The sequence below is a fragment of the Colius striatus genome, chromosome Z (assembly GCF_028858725.1).
Source record: "Colius striatus isolate bColStr4 chromosome Z, bColStr4.1.hap1, whole genome shotgun sequence".
Taxonomy (NCBI): Eukaryota; Metazoa; Chordata; class Aves; order Coliiformes; family Coliidae; genus Colius; species Colius striatus.
The window spans coordinates 86,840,087-86,864,483 of record NC_084790.1 but is presented as its reverse complement, the minus strand read 5'-3'; the positions used below and the strand labels follow the sequence as shown (position 1 = coordinate 86,864,483).

General features: G+C 44.1%; 1 protein-coding gene across 1 annotated transcript in view; it reads right to left on the bottom strand.

Moving 5' to 3' along the window:
• Nucleotides 1-24,397, bottom strand: part of DCC (DCC netrin 1 receptor) — a 550,939-nt gene that overhangs the window by 35,236 nt on the left and 491,306 nt on the right. The window contains exons 23-25 of the mRNA XM_062018865.1: nucleotides 20,319-20,351; nucleotides 7,910-7,975; nucleotides 4,642-4,804 (exon numbers count right to left, since the gene is read on the bottom strand). Coding sequence (XP_061874849.1) covers nucleotides 4,642-4,804; nucleotides 7,910-7,975; nucleotides 20,319-20,351 — 262 coding nt within the window. The remainder of the gene's footprint in view (nucleotides 1-4,641; nucleotides 4,805-7,909; nucleotides 7,976-20,318; nucleotides 20,352-24,397) is intronic.

Genomic DNA, 24,397 nt, shown 5'->3' with positions numbered 1-24,397 from the left:
AGCACTTTCACTCAAACCCTAATGTATAACCTGCCTGAAGTTACAAAATAAAGTTGTTCCTCCTGTCTCATTCAAAACAAGGCCGTAATTTTGGTTCTAAGCAAGAAATTACTTTCTTCTCTTTGGGATACAGCACCTTTTTTTTGTTGTTGTTTGTCGTTTTCAATTGAAAATAATTCATTTCTCCAGGCTTGAGCTCAGCAAGAGAAATTTCAGCCCCGAAGTAATTTTATACACAACTCAAAACAGGGGGTTATAATGAACGTGTCATTCCAGCCATAACTACAAAACCGCTACAGCAACGGGATCGTTTAAAAATACATGTCCTGGTCTAGCTTGGTTTGCATTGTTTTTGCTCACAAATTATTGATGTTCTGACAGCCCACAAGTACCAAACTGAACCGAAGCCAGGGGTGCACACAAAAAGGTTTTTCAACAACAAATGAAGATAAATCCTCCCCTGGAATGTTTTGTTTATGCAACTCAGAAGCTTCTGGACATGTAAGTTGAGGAGGAAGAGGATCTTTGCTGCACCAGACGTGCACATTATGTCTACAGAAGACAGTCATAAAAGCTTCAACGTCGGCTTCAAACCTCATCTACAGCGAGGGGAACTGATGCTTTGGAAGTGTGTGTTGAGATTTACAGTGGGACTGCGATTTAGTCCATTACCCATTTTACAACTGGAGCAAGGACTGGGAAGGCGAGGAGTTTGGAATTGAAAAACGGACCTCAGATGGCAGCATTTCTGTTGCTGTTCGATTATTTTACCAGATAAAATGCATCCAGTGATGATATATATATATTTTTGTGCTAAGGATAAACACAAAGCTAGGTTTCAGCTCTGCCCTTAAACTATACATTATGCTCACGTAAACTTGAACAATGATAGCAGAACTTAAGCTGTACTTTCCAAATAAATAAGACTCCTGGAGAGGAAGCCCCTTCTTGTTGTTTATTTCTATGTTTTCCAGCATCACTTGGGCAGTGACTCCAGCCCTTGCACAGCACACCCTTGGAACTTCTCAGAGTACACACGTGCTACAGAGGATAATTTTTCAAACACTCCAGAGTGAGATTGCTCTTCATTGCCTTCATTTTACAGTTACTTTACCCCAGAGAAAACAAGGTTATAACCACTCAGACTAGTTGATTTTTTCTTAACAACAATTGGAGATGTCTTTATCTGCAGAGCTCAGAAATAAACTGTTCTCCTGGGGGGAAAGGAAGAAAAACCAAGGTGGGTAACCATCCAGTTCTGGTGTAACTGGATGCCCTCTCTCATGGAGCAGCAACAGTTTTGGAGGCAGCACACAGGAGCAATGGCCCCATAAGCCATAATCATCTCTCTCACAAATGCTGAGCCTCTTGCACTGCTGCTTGCAAAGCACTTTGAAGATACTCAGCAGCAAATGTGAACATTACTTCACCTCAAATATCCTTCCAACGTGTGTGTCAACATGTTGTGTTTTCTGCTCTTTGCTCCTAACCTGGCAAAAACACGCACTTTGCCTTTTGGCTGCATTAAAGGAAATTCAACTGGTGTAGAGGTCCTTTATACACAAAAAAGGCCCCAAAACGAAACTGATTCTCTTTCCAGATAACCTTCCCCAGAGTTTACAGAGAAAAAGTGGTTTTATTTTGGCCTTTTTATTTCCTGCCAGTCTGAAAAGTTGAAAACAGCACCCATGTCTCCTATCATCTGGCTTCATGATCTTTCCCCCCATGGTAAGATCCAGCCTCCCTCTTCCGTGCAAGTGATAGGGCAGAGGCCACAGCTAATGAGCTGCCCCAGCACGGAGGGCACATAGAAAACCAGCAGCATCTCCAGGGAGCACAGCAGTGAAATATGGAGGCTCTTTAGTGGCTGCCAACTCATTCCCTGTTAGCTTGAGTTTGATTACGCTTTCGGTAATGCCTCCCCCGAGCCTTCTCAAATGTATACTGACACATCTCTATTACTTACATAGGACTTAAATTACTCTTAGCTGGGTTGGGGGTTTTTTTTGCAGCCTCTTTTTGCATCGCTTCCCAACTCAGCATACTAATTGGTTGGGTACTTGTTCAAGGCCATTCTTCATTTTTAATGCCTTAAATAGACAGGATTTACCTACCAGGCTCGGACTAGATGTCCCCCCTCACCTTTTCTCCTGTGGTAGTCATAACCTTGTTGCAACTACTACACATTACCAGTCATAGGCTAATTGTTCTCTCAATTATTAATTCATTTCCCAGAGGATGCAAGCCCTGCACTTTAGGTGTATGCTGTACAGAGTGGAGTTCTTCCCTTATTTTAAAGACTCTACTGGCATTTGTCTTCTCAAAGCTTCAACTCTGAACTGACCTGGACCAGGAGAGCAGTGAAGGATGGAGCTGATGGAGCGATGGTGGTCCCATCATCCACCTTCCCTGGCAACACATCAGCAGGCACTGCCTGTGCAAGGCAGCGAGCAGCTTGTGCTGCCAAAGATGTAATTATGGTGAGGGTATGAATCTCAGCTGCTGCAGGAGCCATGCGTTCACCTCATGCACAACTGGGTAAGTTATTGCATCTGAATCTTTACTCAAGTTTTTCTATCTTATTTTTTACTGGTGACACAGGGTTTGTAGGGCTGATATTTCATTCTTCCCTAGATGGCAGAGACAGAAAATACTTACTAAGCCACCTAGGTCAGTATCAGGTTGTTCTGTATAATATGCTTTATTGTGCTTTGTTCAGCCAAGTTTTAATTAACTTAAGAAATATGACTTTCCTCCACTGAAGGCTTACAGGGGATTATTCCATCACCTGGCAAGTTTTTGCTCTGGGGAAGGACACGTGCATTATCCAACGAGACTTGGCCTTTACCCCTACTGCAATCCTTTTGTTCAGCATTTAATCGGTGATTTTAAACTAATAACCAATGGCCAATTAAAGCCTGAATCTAAACTCTTTGTGTTACAGTGTGCATCTCTCCAGGCAGGCCAGAAACAAAGCAATTCCCAACAACAATCTGTGTTCTGAGGAAATTCAGGGTGGGTTTTTTGCTCTTTTTTTGCCCTGCTGTGCTAAATTTAAGATCATTCTTTAATTTTCATTGCCCTATTTTTAACTCATTTGGGCAGAAACAGTTCATATGGGGCAACTTCAGTGAGATTCACCTGACCACAGAATAGGCATTTAGAAGTTAAACTGCAAATCCACGTCATCCAGCTTCATATTTTTTTAATCAATGGATAGCAAGGAGCACTTTCAAATGGCACTTCTTCTGATGTCTTAGGATAAGATGATGAATGATTCTTTGAAGGCTCCTGCTCTTCCCCAGGGGCTACAGAGGAGGTCAAGGCTGATTAATTCAAACTTGGATATTTAATTTTTGACACCCAATTCTGGACAGATTAATCTGTTTGTTGCATTCTCTTGTAATCTCCTTTTCCCTGTTAGAAACTCAGGAGAGCTTTTAACCTTCACTCACCAAACTCTACTCAACAGAAAACTTTCCATTGCCTTCAGATGATGGCCTGATTTTCAGGTGCTCAGACTCACAATAGAAGCAGGTTTTCCAATCAGTTCATCATTCAGCTACCCCAGCACTCCTAAAAGCACAAGCCCTTACTCTTCTGCCTAAATGAGACCTTTCTTATTTAAAAACCTACCCTCCAATATCAGCCTTGAGAGAATTCACTGGCCCCAGTGACTTTAAAACACTATAAGCTGCCATCTGCCCATCCTGGACCAGCCCAAAGCTTGACTTCAGCAAACCTGTGAGCTGCTTGGTACCCTGAGCATCCTTTCTTCCATCGTGTCACCCTTTTTTAAGCACCAGTGTAAATCAGTGTAATAATGTCTGGCCTGTGCAAGCATTTATACCATTCTGATGGTCAAGCTGTCATTAATCTTCACATTATCATGCCCAGTCTTTCACAACAGTATAATCTTACAACAAATTAATAGTGAACTAGTAGTACAATAATTTTCAAGACATTAAATGCATCAAACCCAGCTCTATTTCAAACCCATTGCCCCCACTTCTAATTTCTCATGAAAACCTAAGGAAGCTTTGTGATTTATGCTGTGGCTCTTTGGAGGGAATCATAAAGACTTTTTCCCTGTCATTTTCTACAAAGTTTGTTGGTTTGAGTGGTTTTTTCCTCCCCCAAGTATAAGAGAATTACCTGAAGAAATAGTTCTGAATGCTTTTTACTGGATGGCTTTTGGAGACAGACTGTCTGGAGAGGATAAGGTCCTCCCAAAGGTTAGCAAGTGAGAAGGACTGTCTGTGTTTCTGAGCTGTGCAGACGCAGGGCTGCAGAGTCAAAAAGTCTGAGCATCACCAGCCACAGACAAACACGGGGTTTTTTTTCCCTTTAAATCAATGGCATTGATTTCTTCCTGTGCCTGAATTATACTTGGCAATATAAACAAAGGAGAGCTGTGCATGGCAGAGTTATTTTTCAAGGCTTGCCATGTCAGGGGTACTTATTCTCTATGGTTTACTCTGCAGCCTGGGATTACAGGGGATATTCTCCACTCACCAGCAATGAGTGACACCTCCAAAACCAAAACACTGAGCCCCAAAATACAGGAGTGTTATTGCCCATGTCCATTTTGAAGCTAAGCATCACTGCATTTCCCTGCTGTCCTTTGACCTGGGAACTTACTTCCTCTGCTGTGCCGAGGAGCGTCTGGTGCAGATGACGGCCACCACGGCCACCACCACCACGGTGATGATGCCCACGGTGACAACGATGATGACAAGGAGGTTGCTGTTCTTCTGCGGGGTGACGCTGCCGTGGGGCGGGTGCATCTGCCCGATGGGGGGTTCTGAGAGAAGACAGAGAGAGAGGGAACGGTTAGTGATGGATTTTTGTAGAATCATAGAATGGGAGGGGTTAGAAGGGACCTTTAGATCTCATCCAGTCCAACCCCCTGCAGAAGCAGGTTCACCTAGATCAGGTCACACAGGAACGTGTCCAGGTGGGTCTTCAAGACCACCAAGGAAGGAGCCTCCACACCCTCCCTGGGCAGCCTGGGCCAGGGCTCCCTCACTCAAACACTCAAACAGTTTGTCCTGATGTTTAAATGGAACTGTTTGTGTTCCAGCTTCATCCCATCACCCCTTGTTCTATTGCTAGATACAACAGAAAATATGCTGCCCCAACCTCCTGACACCCACCAGGGAGATATTTGTCAATATTAATGAGCTCCCCCATCAGTCTCCTCTTCTCCAAACTAAACAGCCCCAGGTCCCGCAGCCTTTCCTCACAAGGAAGATGCTCCAGTCCCCTGAGCATCTTGCTGGCCCTGCACTGGCCTCTCTGCAGCAGTTCCCTGTCACTCTGCAGCTGGGGAGCCCACAACTGGACACAGGACTCCAGATGAGGCCTCAGCAGATGTGGCAGAGCAGAGGGGGAGCAGAACCTCCCTGGCCCTGCTGCCCACACTCTGCTGGATGCCCCCAGGCTGCCGTTGGCTTCTTGCCCACGAGGGCACGTTGCTGCTCATGGTCAGTTTATTATCAGCCAGCACTGCCAGGTCTGTCTCTGCAGAGCTGCTCTCCAGCAGGTCACCCCCAGCCTGGCCTGGGGCAGGGGCTTGTTCCTCCCCAGCTGAAGCACCCTTGTCCTTGTTGAACCTCAGGAGGTTCCTCTCTGCCCAACTCTCAAGCCATGTGAGAACCCCTCTCCCCCTCTCTAGGAGCCACCCATAAAATAAGCCACGTGAAGCCTTTCAGGTGGCATGAATTCCTCTGGAAAAGCAGATGGAGGGTGCAGAAGGGTGCCATAAAGAGCTGGAATTTATGTCTCGCTGCCTTTCCGTGGTACAGCAAACAGGAAAACACTTAAGCAGTAACGACTTTGCATTTTCTGGGTGTTAATAACCTGATCTTGGGAGTCAATAACTCTCAGCTCCATTTTGCTGTTACCAGCTGAAAATGGAGACGTGGGGATGATGGACTCTTTTTTTTTTTCTGTGTGACCCACATAGTCTTTTCTGTATTTACAGGGAAATACATCTCTTGTGTATCAGCATTTCTCAGCACTGCATTCATCCCACAGTCACTCTTACATCACGTTGTAGCTCACTTATTGCCAAGCTGACCAAATCCCTCTGCAAACCTGAGCATGTTAAATCCTCAGTCTTCTCCAGTGATTACCTGCTTGGCTTTAATGAAGCAGCAGCAAGACTGGGACTGAAAATACCATCATTTCTGGTGTCAAATCCCAGTCAAACTGACTTCAGCCACAGTCCTTTGCTTTCCACAGCATTTTCTCCATTGCACTGGGAATAGCACAACTTGTGTTTGTATAATCTTGCTGTTTACACAGCATTGGGCCAAAAGGTAGGGACATCTGCACAAGACTTATGCTCTCCCTGCTAAGGAGATCTTACAGGCACCCTGGAAGATGTCAAACTCCCAATACCACAAAATATCTACTTAATGTTGGAGAAAAACTAAACACTCCTCGCAGTGGGATGCAAGAGGAAGAGCTGTGCTATAGCACATCCAAGGTGTCACAAGAAAAGTGACTCAATGCTTTTTCATATGGCTTCATCCCCACAGCCAACCACGTATAAACTAAGCAACACTTGACTGGGATTTCATTTTGTCTTTAGTACAACTGAATGTAAATGGAAAAAAATGAAAGGGCAAATCTTTCCAAATAACTGTTTCAGTTAGCAATAGATTTAATTTAATTGTAATACTCTGCCTCGATTTTCTGACCTAATATCCTTTCCTTACTTAACTAATTATGCTATTTAAATAATTTGCCATCTCCTCATAGCTCTTTGTTTTGAGCAGATGAATAAGACAGTGCCATCCTTTCAGCATGATGATTGTCTAGTCCATTAATCCCAGAGACCCGTGTGTTTGGCTTCTTTTACACATCCATGCTGAGTAAAAGGCATTGAAGGAGTATATCACATAAAATAGAGCAATTGTCAAGGAAAAACTTTCTCTCTCTCTCCCCTCATGCAGACCTTGGAAGCTCTCTTTGCTTCTCTAAAGACAGTTGTCCTATAGTTATGAAGAAGCACAGTGGCAAGCAGGAGAAAAGCCTTGAACAGTGGTGTATTGGCTGCAGGAAAGCAGCACAGAAAAAGTAACAAAATTTTGCATTCCCTCCTTGCCTTGGCTGAGGAAAATATTCAGCGTGAGTCAATCAGCTATGTGCCTCACAATTACTTTGTTCTTTCTAACCTCACCGGACACCACCTTTGAGGGAATCTCATCTGCTGTTTCAGTCAATACTATGGGATGACAATGTAACAGGTATAAGGTCCGGAGTAAGAAGTTAGTGCATCTACAGCCCAGTTCCCACTGATTAAATTCAGTTATTTTTAGTTAATCCATGGGGTTTCCTCACATTTCTTTCTGTTTTAGGGTAGGATTAATTGAATTTTTAACACATATTTTCTGCAGAAAGCTTAGATTGAGATATAATAGCATAAAATAAATGTTACAATTATTTCTGAGCTGTTATTTTTTTAGAGGCCTCTCTCTCTATATATATATATCTGTATCTAAATTCATATACCTGAGATATATCTAAAGCATCTCTTGTGACAGAATGATCATCCCCAGCAAAATGCCTTTGGGAGTGCTGAGACAGCTGGAAATCTGATGGGTAGTTAGGGAATCAGCTTTAAGAATGCCAAGACAATATATGGTGTCTTGACCCTATTTTTTGTTAACGTTTCTGGTTAGAACTACTGTTTGGTTTGCAGCAGATATTTCGTGCAATAGATGGGATTTTCAACAACAGAGATAACTCTTTCCTACAAAACAGAGAGTGTGTGACCTGTGGGCAGCCTCCAAGCCATGAGAGGGGGGGGAGTGAGAGAGGAGAAAGAGAAGAAAAGTAGGAGGTTATTGCCAAAACTGCACTTCATTATGGAGCATGGTGGGATGGAGCCTGTATTTACCATTCAGACTGCTCCTGTCGATCAGGTTGGTGTCCACTGGCCAGTAAGAGCCATCCCCATGACGACCTGTTGGCAGAAACAACTGCATCAGACACAGCACGACAGGTAAATCAGCAAAGTCAGGTTTGTTGCTTCAGACAGCACCTGTCTGACAACGTTTAAACCATTAAAAAGGAAAAGTCATCCCGTATGTGCTGGGGAAAATCTGTCATCGAATTAGGCTTTTGAAAGCAAGCTGAATGTGAGCTTATTTGAGCTTTCTTCTGTTGTGGAGGGTTGGCTTTTGGTGGTTTTTTTTCCCTTCCTCCAGATGTGCTTATTAGAGTGACAAACTAAAGTACAATGGCAGCATCCATCTGTGCCTCCTCCACGGGAGATGGGAGTAATTCAGAGAACTGCTTTTGCACACAAGCAGATAGAGCTGAGGCAGAGGGACAGGCGCTGAAAGGGAAACTGTGAGTATGTTCCCCACCTGCCAGGTGGCTTTCCACCACTGTGAAGCAAGATTTCTTTAGTTCACTTTGCTGCTTGTGGAAACATAACTCCACAACTTCTTGGCTTTTGCAAAAACGTTGCCTTTTTGTCTAACCTTGGCATAAGAAAAAAGAAAGGAAAAAGAGAAGAGGATATGAATCTTATTCCAAAAATGTTTTTCCTGTTGAGGTGATATTTGCACTTCAAATAAATACAGTAATGTTTCAGGTGTTTATCTGTTCCCTGGTTTTGTTTTGTCCTATTTATCAGCTTTGGGCTAAACAACCGTGATGCTATGTCTATCTTTTTACCAGCATCTCTGCTGTCTTATGTCTGACAGGCTGATCAAATCCTATCAAAGGTTGATAAAGTCCTACAAAGCTCCTCTTTGACTCTACTAGTATGGGATTGAGCAGCCAAAGTTCACAGTAGAAGGGGTTTGGGCTAAAAGACACTTGCAGCAAAGACCAAGATTATGCCAACAGCTCACTCTTGGTCTGGGCCATATTGCACTGTTGCAGAGCCCAAACTATGTCCATCTGATTCCTCCAAAGCTGATTATTTTTCCACTTAAGTCAAATCAGCCTTTGTAGATGTCACGGTCTCATCTGATAACAGTATTTTGGGGAAAAGACAACTTTCCCCAAGACACCAGAGGCTGCTGAAGCACCATGTCAATTGCTACAGCAAACAAACCCCTGTAATACATTGGATTTCTTGACAGATTAAGCAAAAAAACCGCACCCCACTCTACATTTTCTCACTGTCTCACAGTTGTTTGTTGCTGCTGTGCACTGTTAAACAACTGTTCCTTTCCAGAGGTACCTGTGTTTCTGTGAATTGCTGAGAAATTCACGTGCATAACTTTGTGTACCAATTTGGAAAGTATTTTGTGATGAATGGCCCTAAATAAAAGGCAGGTGATTATCATCAGAAGAGACTTCAATGTAATCATCTTTTGAATCAGCATAATTGCACAGCTACAACAACTTGATCCCAACAAAGAAAGGTTGCAAAATGTTTAGCTGTAAAAGCAGACAAAATAGAGAGGAATGTAAGGTGTGTATGTAATGTAATTCTGTTTACCAAGAAGACACTCTAAAGCAGACTTATCCATAGAACTATAATGCAGCAAGTTGTGACCCCATGGTTATATTATGCTCAGGAAACAGAGTCTCTCCATGGGACATTGTTAAACGCCACTATGTTTTAAGTTTAGCTCACTCTGGAAGATCTTAGCAGGAGCCTAACAAGCTCAAAAAGTGTAGTCAGGATATATGAGATTTAAAACCTAACCCTGCATGCCTCACCCTGAAGTTTAATACTTGTTTCAATTAGCATAGGAGCACTTTTCAAGGCATTACACATGACATTTTCATTGTAAAAGCATTTGTGTAAGCAGCTGCCCGTTTTGTTTCTGGCTCTAACAGGGTGACTGAGACCCGGAGATAGTTTATTTGGGATGGCTGCAAGTAAGAGGCAATTAGGCAGCAACCAGGGAAAGGTGCAGGCTACACCAACCACCTTAGAGGGTTCATAGAATCACAGAATGGTTGGGGTTGGAAGGGACCTTTAGAGATCATCCAGTCCAACCCCCTGCAGAAACAGCTCCCACCTAGATCAGGTCACACAGGAACGTGTCCAGGTGGGTCTTGAAGCCCTCCAAGGAAGGAGCCTCCACACCCTCCCTGGGCAGCCTGGGCCAGGGCTCCCTCACCTGAACAGGGAAAGACTTTCTTCCTATATTTAAGTGGAACTTTTTGTCTTCCAGCTTCACCCCATCACCCCTTGTTCTATTGCTAGATACTATCAAAAAAAGTGCTGCCCCAACCTCCTGATACCCACCAGGGAGATATTTGTAACTATTAATAAGATCCCCCCTCAGTTTCCTCTTCTCCAGACTAAACAGCCCCAGGTCCCGCAGCCTTTCCTCACAAGGAAGATGCTCCAGTGCCCTGATCATCTTGCTGGCCCTGCACTGGCCTCTCTGCAGCAGTTCCCTGTCCCTCTGCAGCTGGGGAGCCCACAACTGGACACAGGACTCCAGATGAGGCCTCAGCAGATGTGGCAGAGCAGAGGGGGAGCAGAACCTCCCTGGCCCTGCTGCCCACACTCTGCTGGATGCCCCCAGGCTGCCATTGGCTTCTTGCCCACGAGGGCACGTTGCTGCTCATGGGCAGTTTATTATCAGCCAGCACTGCCAGGTCTGTCTCTGCAGAGCTGCTCTTCAACAGTTCAAGCCCCAGTTCAACTCCCAGGGATCTTGGGCTAGAAGAAGTTTCTGGAAAAACTTATTGTTTTGAAACCATCCCAAGGCAGCAGAGTTTTCCAGTTCTTCCCTGCTGAGGGTAACTCTTGTGAAAGGTCCAATGACTGATCAGAGGCAATTTCACCGATGAGAGACAGGAATGCAAATAACTTGTAAACAAATGGTATTTCAACAACTCTGTTAGGCACAGCCAAGGCTGAATTTATGGTAATTCAGCTCTGTCCTGCTATTAAGACATTGGAACATTATTCACCATTTGGATAAACACTGAAATCTAAGCACGTAGATGGGAGGTAAATCTCTGATGCATTCTAAGGTTTTATATGTTAAAGGGTAGGAAGGGCTTAAACCCCTAAGGATTGTGCCTGCTCTGTTCCAAGCCAACACATCTCCATTAATCATTTCTGTCTCTTTCTTTCACTCAGCAACAGCTTCAGTTACATTTCCCTTTAACAAAATCTCTAATGATATGCAAGTGCATTGCAGCTTCGAGGCTATTCCTTCCTTCTGTTTCAAGGCCTGAGGTTTGACTGCCTTTACAGCAATTCAACTTAAAAAGTAAGCAACCTGTGTGCTTCCACTTCAGGATCTTTCCTGCACTGGTCTGTTCATACTCTACTCACTATTGCTGTCACTCCACACCTCCTTCACAAACCCACCAGTGGGTTTCTTGTCTTAAAGAAGGCAAGAACAAAACTCCATCAAACCCTCAGTGTCTGCCAGAAAGTCATGTCCAAGGTGGGCATAACTCAACAGATATGTCCAGGTCTCACCTGGGGTTATTTTGGGTCAGACAACGGGTTCTCTTTTCAGCTTCCACCAGTTTCCAGTGGAGCTTTTTTCTTGTCTATTATTCCATCTTTTGGGACAAATCATTATAAAATCTTGACTTGTCAACTGTTTCTTTGAGAACTGTCTTTTCAAACGGAGGTTAAATAACCTTCAAACTTGATTTCCCTACTTTTCTCATGAGTTTTATTAAAGATGGCAACACACTTCCAGAGGTACCAAAGCTTGCATCCATATGAACCTACACATCATTTCTCACCTCTCGCTTCTCTGCTTAAATTCTGTTTTCACCCACGTCTCTCTTTCAAATGTTTCAGTAACCTGAGTCTTTCTCTGGCAAAGCATTCCCACAACTGAACCTCAGGTGCCATGACATGAAATTAACTTTTCAGCTCGATCTTGCTGAGGCAAAATAAATAAATAAACAATCAAGCTGCTGGTGACAGCAGTTCTTCATCCCCTCAAGTCCCCAGCACACAGAAATGGGCCAAGACCAAATATATCTGGTTTTGTTTTGTTGTAATCTTTTTCCTTTGTCATGCTTTACTCTGTCAGCTTCCTTATTTAGAAACTTTAGGTACTCCCACACAGGTCAGTAGGTGCTGATGGAACACTCTCTCCTTGCAAAATACTCAGCAAGATATCAGCAATACTCAGCAATACAGCAAGACAACTACCTGAGCTGTAGAGCTGGAGGGGGAATCACATTGGCTGCTGGATCATCTGGCTTCTCCCTGCACTACCACTGTTGCTGTATTTTGCCTTCAACAGTGTAAACACAGAGAAAATAAGCTTAGTAATATTCTCACACAACACAGCAGAGATTGTGAGTGCTATTTCCTGCCCCATGGGTGACCCCAGGGAGGTCCAAGTGTGCAAACTAAGTCATTGGCTCTCACAGCCAACATAAGCTGTCAGGCATATGGTGTCATCAGAAAAACTGCTCTTCCATTTCAGTGGAAAAGCTGAGCTCCCTAAGTTAGCTATTGTGCTGAACACTTGGAAACCTGCTCCAGGGATTGAGCAAAAGATAGCAGAAGACAGCAAGTTGCCTTTAGCAGGCAGCTCCAGCTCACTGCTGACCTGCAGCCCTCCTAGAAACCTAATGGAATAAGGATGCTCAGACACAGCAGGGTAAAACGAGATCAAGGAGGCTGGCTGAAAAGGGCAATGGGAGCTTCTGCCCAGAGCAGACACATAAACATCTGAGGAAAACAAAAGCATCTCCCTAGCACCTTCTTCAAATTCAATATCACCTTCTAGGGAGGTAGAAATACAAGTCAGGTTATGCAGCTCAGTATTACTCCAGAAGTTGCTCTTCATCCTGGAAGATGGAAACCAGTTCAGTCTGAGATGGGTAATGCTGTGCACCCACATTATTTGTTCACATGCCCAACCAGCAAGAGCACCGAGATCCCAAGTGAAGATCCATGTTCATGAGCACAGCCACTCACAGATTACCTCTTTGGTCAGTGATGAGAGAAGGAAACCTCACAACCATGACTGAACCTGCTTATCTTGGATGGGGAAAGTTGCTTTTTGAAGGTATCCACCTTTCCCCACTGACCACACTGTCAGACCTTGAGGTGGACAATATTAGCCTTCATTGCTGAGGTTATGCATCCATCAGCAGTGTCTTGAGGACTTGTGTCTTCTTCTCATCTGTGGTCAGCACCCAATAAAGAAGGAGGCACCCATGTTGTCCTGGTGACAGCTGAAGAGCTCAGTGAAGGCAGGAGTGGTTGCAAATTTGCTATCAGCAAATGCAAACTGACAGACTTGTTGGAAAGATGCTGGGACTTGGGGCAGAAACACAAGATTAGGAGAACAGGTACCACATCACCTGTAGACTTCCCAGTCCTTCTCATTCGAGTGCATCCAGAGGCAGCTGTCTCAGCTATGTCTCAGAGTAGCAGGAAACACAACCAATACGCAGCTATAACCTTTATTCTTCAAAATTCAAACGTGTCTTCTCAGATTCCCATTTTTTGGACCTTATGGAAGTGCTCCTATATCCGTTTGGTAAGCAGAACCAGATGACAGGGCTTAAAAGGCCTTTTTTAATGTCCTCCCTACCCCCTGAAAGGTGTTATTCTGATAAATGGGATGCTGCTTATTTCTTTTCTCTAGTGAGACCCCTGCATGATTTGTCTGGGAAGCGGTTCTTTGAAAAAGATCTGAATTGCTCATCCTTTCACTCCTGCTATGCTCAGAGTTTGCAAAACAGCTTCAGAAATGAAAGCCTGGAGCCATCAAAAGCTTTAACAGAATAAAAGTGGCAAATCTGATGTCTTCTGCAGTACTTACAGACAATGTGACTGTTTTGGGGCTGACATTGAGCTGTAGAAGGCAGATGCACAACCAGCTGAGTGCATAACCGGCTGGCTAGGTGAGAGGAGAGCAGAGGATGTCATCTACCTTGACTTCAGCAAGTCTTTGGACACTGTCTCCCACAACATCCTCATCAGAAAGCTCAGGCAGTGTGGCTGGATGAGTGGAGGGTGGGTTGGATAGAGAGCTGGCTGAATGACAGAGGCCAGAGGGTGCTGAGCAATAGCACAGAATGGAGTTGGAAGCCTGTGGCCAGTGTTGTTCCACAGGGATGGGTTCTGGGGCAAGTCTTGTTCAACATCTTCATCAATCACCTGGATGAGGGGACAGAGGGACCCTCAGCAAGTTCCCTGCTGGCACCAAACTGGGAGCATTGGCTGATGCACCAGAGGCTGTGCTGCCAGTCAGTGAGAGCTGGGCAGGCTGAGAGCTGGGCACAGAGGAACCTGCTGAGGTTCAACAAGGACAAGGGCAGAGTCCTGCCAGCAACGTGCCCTCATGGCCAAGAAGGCCAATGGCATCCTGGGATGCATCAAGAAAAGTGTGGCCAGTAGGTCAAGGAAGGTTCTGCTCCCTCCTCTGCTCTGTCCTGCTGAGGCCTCATCTGGAGACCTGTGTCCAGTTCTGGACTCCCCAGCTCAAGAGGGACAGGGAACTGCTGCAGAGAGACCAGTGCAGGGCCAGCAAGATGATCAGGGGAATGGAACATCTTTCATAGGTGGAAAGGCTGCGGGACCTGGGGCTGTTTTGTCTGGAGTAGACTGAGGGCGGATCTTATTAACATTTATAAATATCTAAAGGATGGGTGTCAGGAGGTTGGGACATCTCTCTTTTCTATAGTATCCAGCAACAGGACAAGGGGTGATGGGATGAAGCTGGAATACAAACAGTTCCATTGAAATATAAAGACAAACTGTTTGAGTGTTTGAGTGAGGGAGCCCTGGCCCAGGCTGCCCAGGGAGGGTGTGGAGGCTCCTTCCTTGGAGGGCTTCAAGACCCACCTGGACACGTTCCTGTGTGACCTGATCTAGGTGGGACTTGCTTCTGCAGGGGGTTGGACTGTATGATCTCTAAAGCTCCCTTCCAACTCCTCCCATTCTATGATTCTATGCAGAGAAACAAGCACAGGAAGGTTTCAAATGCACAAACAGCAACATGCCTGCAATAATCCAACACGGTAAAGGTTGAACTGCAGAAATCATGACCAGACTGCACTTTAAAACCTTTTACTCTGAAAACTGAAGCACTGTTAACTCATGAGATACAGAGCCTCAGCATCACTTGGACACCCTTTAGTCCTGCTAGTCCGCCAGACTGCATGCAATACAATGCAGACCACCACTTTTCCTCAGGATTTGGAAACAAAAGCTGTGGATATCTGTCAGGGATGATCATCTTTATGGGCTAATTGTTGTCCTGGGTATGGCCATTGGCCCTGCTCCAGGTATGGGAGCAGGAGATATCCCATTGGCCTCACCATCACATTAAACATCAAATAAATACAAATTTAATGAATAAATCAATAAAAATACCCACTTATGGCTTTAAAAGAGTAAATTCATATATGTATCTATCTCTATAAAAAGTACTTATATCCCATATGTAAGAGTTTTCCATAGTGATATATGAGTTTACTGGGTAGTTTATGTGATCCATTTCATGAGAGGTGTGTTCAGAAAGCAACTGAATAATCAAAATGCACTGAAATTTCCCAAGATAAGAAGAAACTTTTGTTCAAAACTGTGTATGTTTCCCTTTATCAACATTTACAGGGGATGTAATAGAACGTTTTCAGTCTCAATGCAGAAATCAGCTTCTCTGCCCTTGCAGAGATCTAATTGTGATGGCAACACAAAACTCCTGGCAAGTCCTATATTGACAAAATAGAGACTTAAGAATTTAATGTTGTTTTATCAAATGGAAACCAGGGCAAGATAAACCACAATGAAATAATCTCTTCTCTGCCCACTTCACCTCTGTGTTTTTCAGATGAAAACTGTAAATTAGGCTTTTTAGACTCCAGGAAGCCTCTACCACAGCACATCTGAAAGCAGCTGGTCTCGTCCCATGTACTTTGTGACCACACTCCCCTTTTGAGTATCTGAAAATGGAACTTTATTCCTACTTTTGGACCACCATTTTTACTACCTTTGCATATTGCCCGCTCTGCCAGTTGCACACAAGCAGAACAAAAACCTGAGCAGAAGCTGACACATTTATGAGCTCAGCATCCACTTCAGATTTCAGAAATCTCAGGAAATGTTTTTAATTCCTTGATGTCGATGCTCCTCTTTTGGCCCTTTGGGTCACAGTGTTTGTACCCTGGGAGCATTATTTTCCACAGGGATGTGTTCTGGGACCAATCCTGTTCAACATCTTCATCAACCACCTGGATGAGGGCACAGAGGGACCCTCAGCAAGTTCCCTGCTGGCACCAAACTGGGAGCACTGGCTGATTCACCAGAGGCTGTGCTGCCAGTCAGTGGGATCTTGACTGGCTTGAGAGTTGGGCACAGAGGAACCTGCTGAGGTTCAACAAGGAAAAGGGCAGAGTCCTGCAGCTGGGGAGGAACAACCCCCTGCCCCAGGCCAGGCTGGGGGTGACCTGCTGGAGAGCAGCTCTGCAGAGACAGACCTGGCAGTGCTGGCTGATAATAAACTGCCCATGAGCAGCAACGTGCCCTCGTGGGCAAGAAGCCAATGGCAGCCTGGGGGCATCCAGCAGAGTGTGGGCAGCAGGGCCAGGGAGGTTCTGCTCCCCCTCTGCTCTGCCACATCTGCTGAGGCCTCCTCTGGAGTCCTGTGTCCAGTTGTGGGCTCCCCAGCTGCAGAGGGACAGGGAAGTGCTGCAGAGAGGCCAGTGCAGGGCCAGCAAGATGCTCAGGGCACTGGAGCATCTTCCTTGTGAGGAAAGGCTGCGGGACCTGGGGCTGTTTAGTCTGGAGGAGACTGAGGTGAGATCTCATTAATAGTAACAAATATCTCACTGGTGGGTGTCAGGAGGCTGGGGCAGCACTTTTTTTGATGGTATCTAGCAACAGGACAAGGGGTGATGGGCTGAAGCTGGAACACAAACAGTTCCATTGAAACATCAGACAAACTGTTTCAGTGTGAGGTGAGGGTGCTCTGGCCCAGGCTGCCCAGGGAAGGGTGTGGAGGCTCCTTTTCAGGAGGTTTCCAAAACTGCCTGGACATGTTCCTGTGTGATCTGATCTAGATGGGACCTGCTTCTGCAGGGGAGTTGGACTGGATGTTCTCTAAAGGTCCCTTCCAACCCCCCATGCTGTGATTCTATGATTTTTTGCATTTATTAACAGGATTCCTCATTTTCTGTCAGACAGCTGCCAACCAAAGCTGAGAACAGATGGGATGGACTCAACTCTGTCCATCATTCTTGGGCAAGGATGAAGCAATAGAAGTGAAGTATCTCCTGTCTCCTTCCTCTTGTAAGTAGCAGCCCCTCCTGCAGAAACTGGTCTCTACTCTCTTAGGGAAATGTAGCAACAAGAACATTTTCCTTGACTAAGAAACCTTTGAGGTTTTCCCTAATCTTCTCCCTCTCTCCTTTTCTGCACCTAAGGATGGTAGCAGTTGTACCATCACTTCCAGCAGACCCAACATCTATGACTTTCAAGACTCCACTTCCTCATGCCCTAGTACCTCTATCCAAACCTCCTTGCACATCCTGCACCTTCCAACAGTGCTTTGCTGTCATGTAAGTTAATTTTGCTTCCTGAACTCAGACACCACGAGCCAGCATTAGAGACAGATGACCTACCAGAGTTAATTCATGTCACTCAACGAGAATCGCATTTGTGTCAGGGATGGCCCTAAGGGCCTTGTCCAAAGCACAGAGCAATTTCAAAAGGCTCCCACTGACTGCAGCAGGCAGTTCGGGATGATTAAAGAATTAGCTTTGATGATTTCTAAGGCAAATAAGCTTTTAGAAACTTTTGACTTTGTTTGTGTTAATACTTCTGCTTGGATTACAGTGAACAGTGAGAACCTGGCACCATCTACTTGTCTTTAACAGAGTTGCCTAAAGATAAAGCAAACGCAAGTGATGACCTCAGGCTTTGTCTTACTAGACTTCATCACTGAGGTCACTTGAAAATGGAAACTTAACCCAAGTATCAACGAGCCCAGGAAGATACAACAAAAACCTATAAATTCTCCTCCTTAAATAATAAAGATCAAAGGTACAGTGTATTTCAAGTACCCGGGTGAATGACGGTGTTTCTGTACCAGGAGTGACTGAGTGTGTTTACTTCACACTGTGTGTACCTGCTGTCTGCTGAAGACACCCTAACCTCATTTTGTTCCTGTAAGTCATTGGACTCAAATAACAGCAAAAAAAACCCCTCATCATACCTGAAACAACTGGGATTTCCCAGGCTATGGCTGCAGACCCAACACACAGTTACCACCAGTTATGCTTTAGCCGGCCATCACATTGCAAGTAGTTGCAGGAGCCTGGTTGAAATCTTTCCAAAGTCTACACAGAGTACTATTCCCACTGCTCAGTCTGTTCAAGATCTATGAATTATTCTGGTGATGGTTTTTGTTTTTCCTGTAGCAAGGGGCACAGCATTCCCAGAGGAACGTGATGCACAAAAGGAAAATGACCCAGACCTCTTTCTTTCCTGTGGTGGTTGTAGGAACGTGTATTAACCTACAGTGTTTTAATCTATCATGTGTATTTACAGCTTCCCATTAACTAACAAGGTGGGATAGGTGCGTGTTTGCAGAAGATCTGACTCTTTACATCCTTGTGATGGACATGAGTTCACTGTGCTGTGGAACATTAAAACACTTCCCACATTTCCAATTGCAAAAGGAATATGTAGAGCAGCCAACAAACTCTGGATTTTCTGCAGCATGACATGAAAAGAAGCAAACAGAGACACATCTGATGATACTTTCACAGGTACCTGCGTCACAGGCAGAAGATGTGAGACAAGTGGTGAGAAAGAATGAACCACGTGTGTAAGAGTGGCTGTAACGATGGCTACAGCAGGTTATGTCTGGCAGCCTGCTGCAGCTCCAATGCTGCCATGAGGTTCTTAAGTAGCTCTGTGTTATGACCATACAACTGTACAGTTGGGTTGAAACAGAGCAACAGGCTTGTTGAAGAGTTAAAACACAAACTTCACTTCTCCTCCAACCTCACTTTTTCCCCCTATTTTTATAAAAAAGCTGAACTTGAGACTTTTCCACTCCTGCTTCCTTCGAGCTGAAGCCCCTCCTATATTTTCCAAACCTGCCTGAAAACATCTTAAATGCAAATTTGAGAAAAATATATTGACAGTTATCATCCAGGCTTCTTTGTAACCAAACCCTTTTACGCTTTAAAAATAGTTTTTATCTATTCAAACTTGACATTTTCAATTTGCATGTGCTGTGCTGCGGTGCAAAAACCATCATCCTGTGCAAAACCAGCTTTTAATTTCATAATTTGTGTACTTCTACTTCTTTCAGCAAATCAGACACTGAAATCAGAGGGTGAACTTCCAAAACTGGCTGAGAGCAGGTCTCTCCAGTGTGCTACCTTGCTGTGAGACCGTGTGTGGTACCTGCTAGAAGTAAAACCCTAGTGAAGAAACGTGCTCTGGGTAACCTCCAAGGATGCTCCAGGTTGAAGTAAAACCTATGAAAGGGCCTAGAGTTGACTTTGATCTTCTAAATAACACTTTCATGTCTTCCCTGGGAATTATCTATTGCAAGTTATCTCGACTCACTAAACTGGGGCAAGGTGGCACCTGTTAAGTCAAAACAAGCATTTCAGTTTTGCATCTCACTTTGCCTTTTAAACTATCATGAAGTGAGATTTCAAGCCCAAATAAACCTCCCCAGATCAGGCCTGGGCTTTCCAAATGTCATGGTGGCTGCTTCCTTGGGCAGATGTCACATAAATGCACACTATTCTGGCTGCAATTGAAACACACTTAGGAATAAATAGGTCTACAGTCGAAAAAGGGGAAAGAAAATATCCTAGCAACAGACTTCACAAGTATTTGAAAGGAGATAGGAGCAGAGCAACTGTGATTAATCAGACATATATTCACATTTGGAAAACGTAATAGTAATGCCTTGAAAAGTTGACTAAACTTTGCTATTATTAAACAAGAGCTGCTGGTTTGAGAGAAAAGATGATTTTTACGACTTCTCACTGTGAGGCTTTTGAACTTTAATCCATAACCCACAAAAGGGTGCAAGAGGAGCCTGGAAATTATGCTGAGCTTAATTATACTTAATGTGAATTATTCAGAAGTGCAGCAGAGAGACTAAAAATTTATTTCATACAAAGAAGCTTGACATTTTAATTGGTCCTTCAGAAAGGAGACAAAACAATTTCCTCTCCCGAAAATTTACATCTTCCCCATCAAAGCAGCAGCCTCAGCAGAGCAGAACTTCATTAACAAGATTAATTATCGCGCCGGCGTCTGCCTCATCAGGTGCAGCGCAGGTGAGAAGCGTGGCCCCCTCCCCTCCCCGGTGCAGCCCCCAGGCTCTGGAGGAAGAGGCAACAGATTGAGGGCACTGTACCTTGGTCATTAGCCATTTTGTCAGGGTGCTCGACTGCAAGAAAGAGACAATGTCATTAGAGGCTGACAGCTCCTTGCTGGCCGCGCTGCCTTCCCGCCTGGTGCAGGATGAGCATTACCGTCCCCCTTTTCACAGACATCCTGCAGAACTGAGAGGACAAACATCACAGAATCATAGAACATCTCAAGTTGGAAGGGACCCATAAGGATCACTGAGTCCAACTCCCTGCTCTTCTCAGGACCTAAAAAAACCCCACATATGCCTACAAGCATCATCCACACGCCCTCTGAATCACAGAATCATCGAATCGTGGCATCATTATGGTTGGAAAAGACCTTTAAGACCATCAACAGCTGGATCATTGAGTCCAACTCTGACATCTCTGATTGAACCCTGGAATCACACCACCTATCAGTTACTTTCACCAAGCTGTTCCAAACATGAAACCTGTACCACTGCACTTTTTCATTCCCTTGTTCTTTTTTGGTATCATCTGGGAAGTTTAATTAAGCAAGAAGGGAAAGGAGAGAGAGACAGAGAGAGAGGCTGCTGTTTTAAATAATTACAGTCAAATCACAAGTTGAGAGCTCAGTCTGACTTGTATTATCATTGTTTCAGCTTTTTAAAAAGCGGTTTAGAACTATTTACATGTTTTTGCATAATAACCTTAAAAGACAGCATGATCTGGAGTGCACCAGACAAGACTTCAAAATTCAATAGATATATTAAAAGCTTTCCTGCGCAGATACAAGTTCTGACTATTTATGATACGGCTGAGGGAATTAAACTTTCCTCAGATTTTTAAGTAGCTACCATCGCAGCGCATTAACCAGCCCTCTGCTTAATAAATTATGCAAGAATCTTAAGTACAGGAAATTGTGAGGGAAAAGGAGTGATTTGGCACATGAATCTGGAAGTCAAATAACCACTGCCTGCAGGTGCAGAGCATTCTGCTCCCCTGGCTGCCACAATCACTATAAAAACCTCCTCTAGATCATGGCATCACGCTAGGAACAAACGGAGGTGCTGAACGGGCAGTGATTTACATTTGCAGACACATCTATGAGCCCCGTTGCCTGTGGAAGAGGGGGAATAGCTACTTCCATGACCTCCAAACCCTCAGTGAATCTTTTTTTTGTTCCCCCTCTCAAACTTTGGCAGAGAAAAGGAGGGGTATATGGAGCATGTTGCAGCATTAGAGGGCACTGCAGGGCTAGAAATGCTGCCCCACTGCATCCTTGCCAAAAGAAAGGGAGGAGGGCAAGGAGGGCATCAAAGTTTTCCTTGCTGATCTTAGAGTGGTGAGAGTCTCTGAAGCTCAACCCATGACATCTTCCTCTCTTTCTCTCTCTCCTTTTCCCTTTCTACTCTTCCCTTTAAAAGCACACCTAATTCAGTGTTTTATTAACGCTTGATGTTATGACTCTAAGTGCAATAACAGGCACTTTTTTTTCAGTTTACATGTATTGTTGCAACACTTTGTGTGATTCTGATAAGCAGAATATTACTCTTCTACTTTCTTTAACTGAAGGAGCTCAGCACACAAGGAAGGCCTGTTTGTAAATGCTGGCTGAAGTCTAGAATAGGTACTGTTGAGTGGAAGAAAGCATGAGCATGTTTAGCAAGCGCAGCTCTGAGATTGCTTGCTTCTGTGACAGATGAAAAAGCCAAATCACTGACAAGCTACTTAAAAGACTGAGGAAATCCTCCTTCCCATTTGCCTGTCACCAGCTCTTTCATCCACTCTTTAGTTGTCATGTTCAGTTGGGCAGCTGGAAGTAAATTTCAGGCTATTTATTTACTTCTGAAACTTAATGAACTTCTGCAAATGTTTTCTTTATATGTCATAAAAGCAGTGTAAGACTGAGACTTGGACTTTAACTGCAGGGGCAACCTGTGACGATACACTAAGAAAAGCTGTAAAATGCACATGCTATTTATATGGCAGTCTGTGTTTCTCTTCCTTAAATGCATAACATCCACTGGACTCATCCAGACTCAAGAAGGAGTAAGAAAATTCCTAGTAGTGACCTCAAATTTTGGCCCAAAAACGTTAATAATAATGATTTTTTTAAAAGGTGGAACGTTCAGTCACGTGTTAGCCCTTTATTGTGTCCCTAAGAACGTGTGCATCGGATCCTTCATGCTTTAAGTGATAAATTTAATCATCCAGAGCACAAAACCAGAGCAGATCCTCAGTTGATGTAAACTGCGGTAGAATGATTGGAGCTCCCAGCGTAATGCCAATTTACACACCAGCTAAGGATTTGCCCACTTGCCTGTGTACTATCATCAGAGGAGTTGAGGTGAAAGAACAGAAACCCATCGCTCTGTGGTAGTGTTATTTACTACTAAACACATCTCTGTCCCACAGATCACTACATCCTCATTAGTGAGGGAAAGTCACCACAAACACTCGCGATGCAATTACAACACGAGTAATGGTTTGGTTTCCTTGGAGGAGCTTTATGTGCTGTAATATATGAAACGAGACAGCGGGTGACTTAGTGGGTCTTTGATGCTTGTTTAGTTCCTCGTGATGTAAAACTTCCTCTGATCAGGACATAGATTTGCCATCCGAGCACACATTACCATATGGCACATACACATCTTCTGTTAATAATCATTAAGGGCAGGAAACCAACATTTTTTCTGCATAATTCAGAACGCACTTAAGACTTCAGAAAGTCTTTTTCACCTCAAGTGTAGGGATGGATTTGTCAAAAAACACGGATGAACAGTATTGAACATGACATATTTAGGGTGGGTATCATTAAGTATTCATGGCAGGGTATTAGACATAGTCCTTGTAGGCTGTTACACGATGTAACAAACGTATAAATTTATCTTTTTGGTATCTGTTGATGCTGCCTGATCCGGAATTCATTTCCCAAATGAATTTTATGGTACTTTGCGTAAACATTACAAAGTAGGTGATATCAAGTGCATTAATCTCTCGGTTTAGTTAGATATCCGGGTCTCTATATCTTCTCATAACTCATTAGTCTGCAGTTATTATATTTTGATGCCTCGACTCATTTTAAGCTCAGCCTAATAGACTTCTTCTGCTTGGCACAAATTGTGAGCATGAAATTAAGTTGGCACCATCGGCTTGATAGAGATGAAGCACCAGCAAAATGCTATCTCTTCACATTTCATGGCAGGGGAGAATGAATAATCAGGATCTTACCAATAATTCATTCAAAGTGAAACATGACTTGGACAAGTAAGTCCTGCAAACCTGGGCAGGCAGTGATAAGCTGAGAACAAATCGATACCATTCTTCATTTCTTTTTTTTCCCTCCCCGACTCTGGCTAAATTCATGGGAACTGTTGCATAAGGCTTTTCACTCCCAGACTGAATGGGTGACAGCATGCTTCAGAGTCACTGATGGCTGTGAAGGGAAAAGGGCAAGCTCTCTGCCAGTGTCTCCGAGGACAGTGGCTCATTCACTGAAAGCCTTCCTTAAGGGCTGAAAATGGAGTTTCCTCTCTTTCCTTCTGGCAGCAGAAAAAAGTTGCTACTCAAACAAAGGTTTGCTGAAAGACTAACTCAAACACAAGTTCCAACCAACCGACCGACCAAGTCTCCCAACGGGACCAATGTGGGGATGGGGTGTCACCCCTCCTCTGCAACCCTTTTGCTTTGCTTTTGTACAGCTCATGTTAAATGACTAAAAAAAGTGGCTAAAGACCGTGAGTGTTAATTCCAAGCCTCTCAGGCACAGGTTTGAGTCTGAATTTCCCTAATTTCTCTCCGTTCATGACTTCCCAGGCCCAGCCTGAGTCCACTTGCACCTTCTGCTTTTCTATACAAATGCCTGGATTTTCTCTAGGGAAGGCACAGCGCTAATGTGCTCTCTCATATGCCATGCTGCTTTTCTGGAACAGGTTCACTGTTTATGTCATTTGAGTTTTTCATTAATTACAGGTCTTTTGAAAAGTAATTGCATACCTTTGTTCAAATGAATGAGTGACAGTTAAAATACAAGGAGCAGAGCTACTGCAAGCACCTTGCTTCCCACTCATGGTAATATTGCTTACATCTTCATAACTAATAATTTCTGGGTAGATCGTGT